Here is a 13,227-nt window from a genome sequence, read left to right on the forward strand (position 1 = left end):
TGGCATGGTTCCTTGTGGAACCCCACCTCATCTTGTTTCTCTGAGTAACTACCCTTTACTCATTCTCCACTTTCTGCTTTCCAGAGTCAATAAGTCATACAGCACGTGAACAGGCCCTTTGGCCCACCATGTCTATGCAGACCATCAAATACCAATCTATACTAACCCCATGTACCAGCACTTGATCCATTACCTACGATGCCTTGACGATTTAAGTGCTTGTCCAGATGCTTCTTAAATGCTGTGAGGGTTCCTGCCTCCACCATCCCCTCAGGCAGCACGTTCCACATTTCCACCACACTCTGAGTGAAAAAATCTTTCCTCAGGTCCCCTCTAAGTAACATACTCCTCACCTTAAACCTGTGCCCTCTGGTCTTAGACACCTTTGCCATGGGGAAATTATTCTTATAATCTCCCCGATCTATGCCTCTCACAATCTGGTATATCTCAGATTCCTCTGCTGTAGGGAATACAAAGGCAGCCTGTCCAGTATTTCTTTATATAATTAATTTAATTTTTTTTAAAATCAGTTTCACAAGTAGGCTTACATTAACACTGCAATGAAGTTAATGTGAAAATTCCCTAGTCACCACAATATGACGCCTGTGCGGGTACACGGAGGGACAATTCAGAACGCCCAATTCACCTAACAAGCACGTCTTTGGGACCTGTGGGAGGAAACCCGAGGACCCGGAGGATAGCTGAAATTTTCCATCCCAAGCAACTTCCTGGTGAATCTCTTCTGCAATCATGTTCTTCTGATGGTGTGGTAACCAGAACTGCACACAATATTCCATCTGTGGCCGAACCAATGTTTTACAAAGTTGTACCAAGACTTTCCTGCTCCTATATTCTTTCTCCGGGCTAATGAAGAAAAGCATTCCGTCTCTTCTTCTGTATAAGTACCCCGCGCTAACCAATTGTGCCACTGGAGCCACAGTACTGTATGCCTTCTTCACCACCTTATTTACCTGTACTGCCACCTTCAGGGATCTATGGACTTGTACACTAAAGCCCCTTTGTTCCTCAATTCTCCATCGGGACCTGCTGTTCATTGTGTATATTCTACCAGCATTAGACCTTCCAGAATGCATTACCTCACACTCATCAGAATTGAATTCAATTTGCCACTGCTGTGCCTAATTTACCAGTTGATCAATATCAGTCTGTATCCTCAGACTATCATCCTCACCATCAACACCACCACCAATTTTCGTGTCATCTGCAAATTTACTAACTATGCCTTCTACATTCAAATTATTAATGTGCGTAAGAAACAGCAAGGGTCCCAGCACCAATCCATGTGGTACACCGCTGGTCACAGGCTTCCAGTCACAAAAGCAATCTTCCACCATCACCTTTTCCCTCCTATTAACAAGCCAATTTTTGATCCAATTTGCCTTCGATCCCATGGGCTCTGAACCTTTGAATCAGCCTTCCATGTGGAACCTCGTCACAGGCCTTACTGAAGTTCACGTAAACCAGATCAACTGCGGTACCCGCATCAATATATTTAGCCAGCTCTTCAAAAAACTCAATTAAATCAGTTAGACGGGATCACTCACCAACAAATCCGTGCTGACTGTCCCTGATTAATCTATGTCTTTCCAAGTGTTGATTAATCCTGTCCCTCAGATTTTTTCCAATAATTTCCCTACCACTGACGTTAAGACTACCTGTAATTACCTGGCTTATCCCTGCTGCCCTTCTTGAATAAAGGTACCACATTAGCTATCCTCCAATCATCTGGCACTTCATCTGTGACCAGAAAAGATTTTAATATCTCCGCCAGAGCTCCAGCAATCTCCCCCTTTGATCCCATAGCAGTCTGGGATATGTCATCGGGCCCTCGGGATTTATGCACCTTTATGCAGCACGGTAGCATGGTGGTTAGCATAAATGCTTCACAGCTCCAGGGTCCCAGGTTCGATTCCCAGCTGGGTCACTGTCTGTGTGGAGTCTGCACGTCCTCCCCGTGTGTGCGTGGGTTTCCTCCGGGTGCTCCGGTTTCCTCCCACAGTCCAAAGATGTGCTGGTTAGGTGGATTGGCCATGCTAAATTGCCCGTAGTGTCCTTAAAAGTAAGGTTGGGGGGGGGGGGGGTTGTTGGGTTACGGGTATAGGGTGGATACGTGGGTTTGAGTAGGGTGATCATTGCTCGGCACAACATCGAGGGCCGAAGGGCCTGTTCTGTGCTGTACTGTTTCTATAGATAGAACAGTACAGCACAGAACAGGCCCTTCGGCCCTCAATGTTGTGCCGAGCAATGATCACCATACTTAAACCCACGTAACCCGTATACCCGTAACCCAACAATCCCCCCATTAACCTTACACTACGGGCAATTTTAGCATGGCCAATCCACCTAACCCGCACATCTTTGGACTGTGGGAGGAAACCGGAGCACCCGGAGGAAACCCACGCACACGCGGGGAGGACGTGCAGACTCCACACAGACAGTGACCCAGCCGGGAATCGAACCTGGGACCCTGGAGCTGTCAAGCATTGATGCTAACCACCATGCTACCGTGAGGCCCTATGTGAGGTTCTATGTTCATGCCAGCTAAAATACCTAATAACTCATTCTTATTAATCTTAACGTATTCTTGAACTTTACCCACCCAACTGAAATCTCCAGCTGCCATGTCTTTCCCCTTAGTGAATACAGATGAAAAATATTGATTTAAGACCTTTCCCACGCCCTTGGCTCCACATGCAGATTGTCCCTTTGGTCTCGAATGGGCCCGACTTTTTTCCTGGTCATCCTCCTGCTCTTAATATACTTATAAAATGCCTATATTTTTTTACTTTTCCATTGGTTCTGCATGCTCTAATCTTATTTGTTAGTCTATTATGTGGTATAAAATAAAAGGCTTTTGGAAATCTAGATATATTACCTTCTCTTTTTATCAACTGCATTAACCTTATCTACTTTCTTTGTAACCTCTTCAAAGAATTCAATGAGGATGGTCAAGTAAGACTTTCCCTTTGGAAATCCATGCTGACTATTCACTGTTATATATTTGGTTCTTTTATTTTTTATTTTATTCCATTATTTTCCCTACCATCCACGTTAAGCCTGCTGGTCTATAATTGCTTGGACAGGTTTTATTTCCTTCTTTAAAAGACACAAAGAAAGCTGTTCAAAAGACTTTTAATGCAGTAGCAAATGCAGTGGAGTGACTTGCAAGGCCATCTCAATGCAAATACATTCTAACAGATGCGTTCAGGATTTCATTGCTGCTTAAATAATGTTCCAGGCTAAAAAAAAAACTACCAACCGAAATAAAATTGCACTATTCACTTATTCTTGTCAGTTTCCCAAGTGGAAAGTAATGCAATTGCTGAACTGATGAACAATGTATTTGCAACATGTGTGAACACGAATTTGACTAATATCTCTTAAATCCCCTGGGGCAGTTTGGAATGTGCCAGGCACACAAATGTTCAGGGCTATGGTGACCTTGGCAGTGCCTCCCTAGTGAAGTGGAGCAAACAAAGGTGGTTCTCCTCCAAAATTCTGAAGTGTGTTTCCAGCTAGATGTAGTTTCATTTGGGCAATATCTTTATCATGGAATGTATATTGAAAATACCAAGTGAATTGAGGCACCTCTAAATGCCATATACTGTAATGTGAAGTAAATTACTTGGTAATGTCCTATTTGAACAGTTATGGAATGCAACTTTACATTTTTTTTAAAAACAAAGCATATTTGTGGGAGTAAAGTCTGGACATAATTTTGTGGGCCAGGATGGCTCTAGTATTCTGACCCTATCTTGTATCTCTCCATTCATTCTCTTCATTTCCCAAATAATAAAGAAGTAATCACCATCACAGTGCCAATTATCAAAATTTTAATTGTAGCAGCATAAAATGTTGCAAGCAAAGTGCGTAAAGAAACCTTGAAAAATATAAACAAAGATCAACTGTGAAAATACCAAGATAAATTTCACATTCAGATATATACTTTCAAAAACACACAAAATTCCGGATCGCCTAATTGGCCATGAGTGAGCAGGCCAGAAACAACTGTGATCAGAGGAGGATGGTCGATTGCGAGTCGGGAGGAATACCCCCCTGCTCTTGCTGGCTCCACATTTAGAAGTAATTTACTTCACATTTGTTTGTGGACATTCTGTAGTGTTGGTTTTCCTGAATGCAGCGATGACACTGTCTTGGGGAAAACCAACCTTGCAGCAAGAGCTGCAGTCATGCAAGAACAAAAAGTGCATCATTTTTGTTCATTTCATAGCTGATGAACATATATATGTTAGGATCCCAACTGAGAATGCAACTATTTGCAATTTGTGAACCTGTGAGGAAATGTTGCTGCACCACAGGAATGATAACACTGACCGCAGGTATCTTTTATGTTAAAGTAAACAAATTTAAACACAGAATTAACTACATCAGCAACAAAGAAATAGTTTACAGTAACAGCTACAACAATTCTCAAGTAAAAGAGAAAACCTTAACCTCCTAAACCTGCCACTATATTCCAATTAAGCAAACCAATATATTTCAAATACATCTCGTAAATAAAGTTAACAACCAAGCTTCTACTTGCTTTTCTCTGTGCAGAATATTTGAAGATAGAACCTTTCAGGACCAAACTGAAACACAGCTGTTCAGACCAACTGACTTCTCAGACAGACTTGGATCCTCCCATTAACTACATGATTTATATCCAAAGCATAAGACATTCTTTTGTCTCATCTTATAAGATGTCAGTTGACTTGTTTAGACAGGACCAAACACAATACCCCTCATAAATGTTCTAAATCCAGGGGTCCTTCAAACATCAACATTATTCCATTATCTAGCTATCTTTAAACAAGTAAATGGTTCTCAAAATCTATGAACAGAGCCCTTCATTTGCAAATCAATGATTATCTCACTTTTACAACACCTTAATCACAGCTCCAGTTCTCACACTGTCTGTATGCATCTTAACCCAGGTTTTACTAACATTAAAAATAGAAAATATGACAATTTCTTACATTCATTACACACACAACCAAAGAAAAATTACAGCACAGGAGGCCATTCTGCCCATCCCGAGGACACCCAAGTGCCCTTTCTAATCCCATCTTCCAGCAGCTGGCCCATAGCCCTGCAGCTTGCATCATTTAAGCTGCAGATCCAGGTACTTATAAAAAGAGTTTAGGGTCTCTGCCTCCACCACCAATTCAGGCAGCAAATTCCAGACACCCACCACCCTCTGCGTATAAAGGTTCTTCCTCGTGTCCCTTCCCCTTCTGCCACTTGTCTTGAATCTATGTCCTGTGGTTCGAGAATTGTCCACCAAGGTAAATAATTTAATCCTGTTCACTCTATCTCTTCTCAATTTTGTATACGTCAATAAAGTCGCCCCTTAGCCACCTTTGTTCCAAGGAAAATAATCCGAACCTATCACATTATGCTTCTTAGCTACACGTTTCTTGCCCTGGCAACATTATTGTAAACCTCCTCTGCATTCTCTCCAGAGTAATTATATCCTTCCTGTAATGTGGTGACCAGAACTGCACACAATACTCCATTCACGTCCTCACGAGTGGTTTATAAAATTCCAACATTATATGCTTACTTTTATATTCTATCTCTGCCAATGAAGAACATTCCAGATGCCTTCTTTACAACCGTGTCTACATGAACTGCTGCCTTTAGGGACCTGTGTACTTGTACACCAGGACCTCTCACTTCATTTACCCCTCTTAATATATTCCCCTTTATTGTGGTCTCCATATATTTTATATACATATGGAAAGAGAAATGTTAATTCAGTGTCACTGCAACATTATGATGCAATGCATTGAATATATTTAAGCAGGAGGTTGTGAAATTTTTATCTTGATTTCCAATATCTGAATATGTAATTGTATTAATATTACACAACTTTGTAAATTCAAGAATTTCACAGTGGCTGAAACCAATAAAAGCATCTCTATTGCTGCTTTAACTGAGTTCCATTATGCAGCTCAAATTGAGGACAGAAGATATGAGCTTCCTGCTTAGGTTACCGCACAAGTTGCATTTACTGAATAAAGCCATTGACAGTTGGTACTGGGAACTTCGAAGCATGTTATTTAATATATTTATTGGCTTTAATACATGTAGGGGAAGTATCTCCAGCTACCTTGCGCCCAACGCAATTCCCGCTATATTGAGAGAATTGCGGGTGAGCCCCGAAATGGGATTTGTGGCAAGCGTAAATTGGTTTCCCATTTTCCCTGCCCATTCCAGCTGATGTGATCAGGGTCAACAGGGTCTGACCCAGAAAGGGCGAGAACTTAATCACAATTGATTAGCGAGATTAAAGTTGAATGTAGCAGCCTCCCAGTATTTACCACCCCACCCCCCCTCCCCCAAATGGGAAGTACCCCAGGAATGAATTTGTGCGGCACGGTAACACAAGTGATTAGCACTGTGGCTTCACAGCCCCAGGGTCAATTCTCTGCTGGGTCACTGTCTGTACGGAATCTTCACGTTCTCCCCGTGTCTGTGTGAGTTTCCTCCTGGTGCTCCGGTTTCCTCCTACAGTCCAAAGACTTGCTGGTTAGGTGGATTAGCCATGATAAATAGCCCTGCGTGACCAAAAAAGGTTAGATGGGGTAATTGTGTTGTGGGGATAAGATGGAAGTGAGGGCTTAAGTAGGTCGGAGCAGACTCGATGGGCCAAATGGCCTCCTTCTGCACTATATGTTCTACAAGGTCCTGAAGCAGACATTTGGATCGTTATTTGCATGTGCAAAAAACCTAAAGCTTGCTGAAGGTGTGGGTAACAGATATTTTTTTGTCCTTACTGAACAGTGTGTGTATACTACTTGTGCATTATTTTGGAGACTTAGGAGACCACATAGCACATTAAAAAAACAGACGCTACTAAGACCCAATTTCTAGGCAATAGATCCATAAATGCAATTGATCTGAACGTACTTGCCCCCACGTCAAGACTGATGCAAATAAATGCAGCAAATTAATGGACAAATCCAAATAATCTTTCTAAGTTAACAGGTCTTTAAGGACGCATACTCCGAAACCCAGAAAGTGAAGTTGTAAATGCTTTTAACTTGCCAACATAATTTCAGCCTTAAATTGAGTCCATGTTCTGCTACCACTGAGAACTTTGGCAACAACCCAGCCCTACTGTAATAACCCAGTTTGGGAAGTCAATGCATTAAGGAAATACGAGGCCTACTCTGAAATTTTTCAACCCCTCAACACTAGCTGTGAATATGAACGATCAGTGCACACCACCACAAAACTTCCCTTAGAGAAGTAAGACTCTGTTATTCTTAAGAGAAACATGACTTACTTTTCAAGCTCCAATATGATCATCCACAGCATATTTTCAACAATGTTGCGTTAAACATGTCTTCACCTGCACTTTGAGTGGCACAAATGCAAGGGGAAGACATGCACAAGGTAGATCCCGTCAGCATCCCGGCTTGCAAAAGGCAATTTGGTTGCTATGCCATGACAGACATGACCCGGAGAGGGACAGAAACCAGGGCCGGGATTCTCCGAAATCCCGGCCAAGTGTTGATTCTGGGGTAGACACCGGAGTGGTGTACGCCGGCGTCAACGGGCCTCATGGCCCAGCAATTCACCGCTGTTCAGGGGCGCCGAAGAGCTGCGCACTGCTCCTGCGCCAAAAGGCGGCCCTGCATGGCCAGCGCGGGTCGCCTCATGCGCGCGACAGCCGGCGCAGGTCCCCACATGCGCGTGATGGCCGTCTCAATGCCGGACATGCGCGTGGTTGCCATCTCGGCACCGGCGCATGTGCGTGGTTGCCATCTCCGCACCGGCGCATGCACGGGGGTGCCGTCTCCGCACCGGCACGGAGCAACATGTCGGAGACTTTACAGCGGGCCGTGCGGAAGGAGGTAGTCCCCCTCCAGATCGCGGGCCTGGACTCCGTGTGGAGGCCCGGAGTCAGATCACCCCCCCCCCACCAGCCGCAGGTCCGAGCTCCCGCTGGGTGGTACCAGGTTAGAACCACGCCGGCGGGGCTCGGCGGGAGTTCGGCCCGTCACCCACGGAGAATCGCCACGGGGGCCTAATTCAGTGGCCCCCGTATGGCACCACGGCGACCACGCAGGTGTGATTACCACCGATTCTCTGGTCAGCAGAGAATCGGAAGCCCAGCTTCGGAGCAGCATATTGAGAATTTCCTGCCCGCCCGACGGTTCTCCAACCCGGCACGGGCTCGGAGAATCCCGCCCCAGGTCCCTTCCACCCCCTTCAGCACATCTCCATGGTCTCTCACGGTCTCCGAGGTCTTTCCCAACTTCTCCCTTATCGAGCCAAGTGCCTCTTCAATACTTTTTTGTGCATCTCCATCATCTCCCTTCCTTGCTTTTCAAAATATTTCTCAAAATTGCTTTTCAAATTTAATATTCCAGTCAATGTTTCCACTGTGACAGAGACAGCCACATGCGCCATCGACTCCGCCATCTTTCCTCCAGGTGAACTTCGCACACTCTCTGGCTCTGTCCACTTGTACCTTTCTTCCCAACAGTCTTTTTATACTTTGACATCCTTTCGTCAACCCCTGCCTTATACAATCAAATGGATTGGGTTGGTCCACCAAATTTCCTCAGGAACTGGGCAAGAAAGACCAAACGACAAGGACCATGGCCAGAATTACCTTATGTGTGACCTTCTCCGACATGCCGCCTCCAGAGGTCGGTGTCGGATGATCTTAAAAGATCAATTGAAGAGGCCTTGGCCCCCATTCATGTGGTTCTGGAAAACTCTAATAAGACCATCAAAGTCCATGGAGTCACAATTAAGAGCATAGAGACATCATTATCGGATCATAGTGATCGGATTGTCACTCTGAAGGCTGATCTGACTTCAGTGGTTTAAACCAATAAATCATTAACCAAGCTGAATGACCTGGAAAACAGGTCCAGGAGGCAGAACACCCGGATTGTGGGGTTCCCGGAGGGCCATACCGTCACAGAATATTTGTCAGGCATGTTCCTCAAAATGATTGGTGAGGGTAGATCGCATCACTGCCTGAATTAGGCCCATCGCTCACTTTGACCGAAGCCTCATTCTGAAGATCCACCACGTGCTGTAAGATTCCACAGTTTTAAAGAAAAAGAGAGTGTTCTTCGATGGGCAAGAGAGAACCGCGATGTCAAGCGGGAAGGCCACTAAGATGTGTCAGGATGAGAGTGCGGAGTTAACGAAAAAAAGAGCCGTATTTAATGGAGTGAAGGTCGCCCCGTACAAGAGGGAAGTCAGGTTTCGGATGGTCTACCCAGCTCGCCTTAAGAGTCAAGTTTGAAGAAAGAGACTATTTTTTTGACATGCCAGGAGATGCTGACTCTTTTCTTAAAAGGACGTCTTTCAAGACTTGTGGGAAGAAACCGGAGCACCCGGAGAAATCCCACGCATAGTTAGAACGTGCAGACTCTGCAGAGAGAGTGACCCAAGCGGGAATCGAATCCGGGACCCCCTTGCACTGTGAAGCAACACTGCTAACCACTGTGCTACCCAGCAGGGCGGTACATCAGCTTCAGCGCTCCAGGGGAAACTTTTCAAAGAGTACAGGGAGAAAGCCACTTATCTCCTGGCTCACCAACTTGAACGTCAAGCGGTCTCCCGTGAGATCCCTCAGATACTTAATCCAGGTGGTAACCTGGTTTCCGCCCCTCTCCAGGTCAATGCAGCTTTTAAATCTTTTTACCGCAACCGTTACAGGTTCGGAGCCCTCCACAGATAAATCGACCATGTCTTACTTTCTGGACAGTCTATCAATCCTAACTGTCAAGGTGCATCAGGGCAGTGAGTTGGACTCCCTGTCACACTCCGACGAAATTTAAAAACGTATTATTGGGTTGATTCAGCCTTGCAAGACCCCAGGTCCGGATGGCTTTCCGACTGAATTTTCCAAGAAGTTCTTGTACCTTTATTATTAGATGTTTAATGATTCCCTAGCCTGGGGGTCACTGCCTCCAACCCTCATTCAAGCCTCTATTTCCTTGCTGTTGAAGAGGGACAATGACATGACCACACAAGAGTGTGGTTCATACGGTCCTATCTCACTTTTGAATCCGGACGTTAAGGTGCTTGATAAGGGTCTGCTGATCCAGTTGGAGCCTAGTCTCCCTAATATAATTTTGGAGGATCAAACAGGCTTCGTGAATATATGCCGCCTGCTGAATGTCCCCAGTACCTGGGTGCAGAAAAGGCATTTGACGGCGTGGAATGGGAGTATTTATTTGAGGCTCTCGGCATATTTGGATTTGGTCATAAATTTGTTTCTTGGATTTGCCTGTATTCATACAAACATTTTATACTCTGATTATTTTTTCTTGAATGGGGCACTAGACAGGGCTGTTCACTTTCTCCACTCTTGTTTGCCCTGGCGATAGAGCCGCCCTCTATAGCGTTGAGGTCCTCAAGTTAATAGAGGGTAAGTAGTTGAGATGGGGTGGAGCTTTGTATGTCTCTAAGTGGATGACCTACCTCTATAGATTAGAGACCCAATCCCTCCACTGTCGGCATAATGAAGTTGCTTAACACTCTTTCTCTGCATATAAATTGAATTTAGGCAAGACTGAATGTTTCCATTAACCCCCCATGGAGGCAAGCTTAATTAGGGACGTTACATTTCCACCTCTCTAATGCAAGATTTTGTTATCTGCAGATCAAGGTGGTCCACAACAGGCCTCACCACATAAGCCTGGTTAATAGTGTCAAAATGATTTACAGAGGTGGAACGACCTTCCACTATCTTTGGCAGGTAGGATTCAAACAATCAAAATGAACGTGCTCCCGAGGTGTTTTATTTTTCTTTCAATGTCTTCCCATTTTTCTGCCCAAATCCTTTCCATTTTTAATCAGGGTTAAAAAATTGATATCGACTTTTATTTGAGCAGGTAAGAATCCCAGAATTCATAACATTCTACTCCAACGGGATAGACAGACGGGGGAGGTCTTGGTCCTCCCCAATTTATTGTTTAATTACTGGGCTGCTATCATCCAAAAATGTCTGTTGGGTATTAGTGACCCCAATTCTATTTGGGGACAAATGAAGGCGAGCTCCTGCACCACTTCCACTCTTCTTACAATAATAATATAGTAATCGCTTATTGTCACAAGTAGGCTTCAATTAAGTTACTCTGAAAAGCCCCTAGTCGCCACATTCCAGTGCCTGTTTGGGGAGGCCGGTATGGGAACTGAACCCGTGCTGCTGGTCTTGTTCTGCATTATAAGCCAGCTGTCTTAGCCCACTGTGCTAAACACGCTAGGCAGGGTGAGGGCGAAATGGGAAAGTCAAAGTGGGCCCTATACGTACTAGTGAGGTTTGGAGGGAGGCCCTTCACAGGGTCAACGCCGCATCCTCATGTGCCTGGTTGAGCCTAATTCAGTTTAATGTGTAACACAGGATGCGCTTGACCAGGATAAGGATGAGTGGGTTTTTCCCAAATGTTGAGGATAGATGTGATCGCTGTGCTCTTGAAACGGTGAGCCACATGCATACATTCTGGTCCTGTCCCAAACTCGTAGCCTTCTGGGCTTCCTGCTTTAGCACCTTGTCAGAGATACTTCATTTAGATTTGGGCCCATATCCACTGGTGGCCATACTTGGGGTATCGGATTCGCCAGTGCTTCAGTCTGGGGCAGAGGCAGATGTTGCCGCCATTGTCTCACTGGTAGCCTGGAGACGAATATTGCTTGGTTGGAGGTTTCCCACTCCGCCTAGTGACTCTACTTGGTTGGGTGACTTAATTAAATTTCTTTTAATTTGGAGAAAACCAAATTCACCATCAGGGGATTGGTCGAGAGGTTGTATCTAAGATGGCAACCATTTATTTCCTAAGGATCTAGTCATTGTTAGCTGTTAGGGGGTTTGGGTTTAGTTTAGTTTTTTAGTATTTAAGTTATTTCGGTGTTGGGTTTTTAAAAAAGAAATTACATTTGCTTGTTTTTTTTGCATTCCTTTTTTCTCATTTGTGTTGATTATTATGTAAAAACTCTAATAAACATAAATATTTTTTAATGTCATCACCTCATTATTTAAAAAGTATCCTGAAAATTCCACTGACAAACTGTAAACATCACAGATTTGTATCATGCACCACCTAGTCAAGATTTTGTACTTATTCAGTTTATAATTGTATTTTAAGGATTTTGTGGAGCTTGCGCAATAGTATGAATCATTTTTAATAGTTTGAAAGATTCTCACCCCTGACCATACCTTTAGAGATTCACATTTATTAAACTTCATTCTTCCAAAAAATGCAGGCACTGCAACAACCATTCTTTCCATTCTTTGAATGCTTCCATGGGTTTGAGAGATATCAGCATCTTTCTAGCCAAAAATTCAGGATCAGAATCTTCCTCAATCCACCTCAATAAGGCCTGAAATATGAAATAGCAACGGAGACTAAGTCCGAAGAGGTGTACTTTTGAACAGTTTGATCCAAACTAATCGCTAATATCAATTACAGGCCCGACCACAACTTAAGATGTTCAAACAACGTGTATTATTCTAATCTCTGCAGCTCTCAGAAGGAACGACAATTCTCAAATTGCAAGCACACAATCAGTGTTTTTCTATCCACTCATTTTCGCAAGAAGTAGTTCCTGTAAAGGTTACAGGAAGCCCTGGATCATGGAATAAATCCTAAACATGAATTTTGCATGTCATTTGTTGCATAATCTATTATTTATATGTTAAACAGTAAAGCATAGCTGGATGAGTTTTAAGGAAATCATGTGCCAGCATGCACCCAAAAATTCGATTTTGCAGATAACCAGTTCTTAATAAAACCACAGAACCTACACCATTGTATGTGTTGGTTTCAACGTCTGAGAAATTTAAAAATGATCAATTATTAATATTGGAACCTTGCAACCAAAGAGAATAAAAAGGAGAAATTGCATATGATGGTTGCAAAACATTTGCGGCAGGTGCATGTGGTTTCATGATTCTTAGCATGGAGGCAGAGAACACACAAACTTTGTGCTGTCTCCTTATATAAATGATTGTAGTGTGCAGCCCAGTGCAACCTGGGCTGCTAGCTACCTGTATACTCAAAAGCTGCCTAAGAGTGTTTGAGACAAGCATATGTTGCAGCTAGTGTACAATTGTTAAAGGCACTCGGCCCCTCTGAAAAGGAAGCTGCACTGGATCACAGAAGGCTACTACTGAATGATATTCCCTCTGAATGAGAGAAATGAAAGACCAGTCCAGAAGAGGGCTCC

The 13,227-nt window shown here is 43.9% G+C and overlaps 1 protein-coding gene across 8 annotated transcripts in view; it reads right to left on the reverse strand.

Moving 5' to 3' along the window:
* Positions 1-13,227, reverse strand: part of LOC119953276 (archaemetzincin-2-like) — a 291,941-nt gene that overhangs the window by 231,058 nt on the left and 47,656 nt on the right. For 2 of the 8 annotated variants that reach the window (XM_038777360.1, XM_038777359.1), the window contains one exon: positions 12,168-12,381. The exons of the other annotated variants lie outside the window; for them this stretch is intronic. In XM_038777360.1, the coding sequence (XP_038633288.1) occupies positions 12,244-12,381 (138 nt within the window). In that variant the 3' untranslated portion in view covers positions 12,168-12,243. Of the gene's footprint in view, positions 1-12,167; positions 12,382-13,227 lie in introns of those variants that run through there. 8 annotated transcript variants of the gene reach the window in all.

Source organism: Scyliorhinus canicula, chromosome 18 (genome assembly GCF_902713615.1).
Source record: "Scyliorhinus canicula chromosome 18, sScyCan1.1, whole genome shotgun sequence".
In the NCBI taxonomy this organism is placed as follows: Eukaryota; Metazoa; Chordata; class Chondrichthyes; order Carcharhiniformes; family Scyliorhinidae; genus Scyliorhinus; species Scyliorhinus canicula.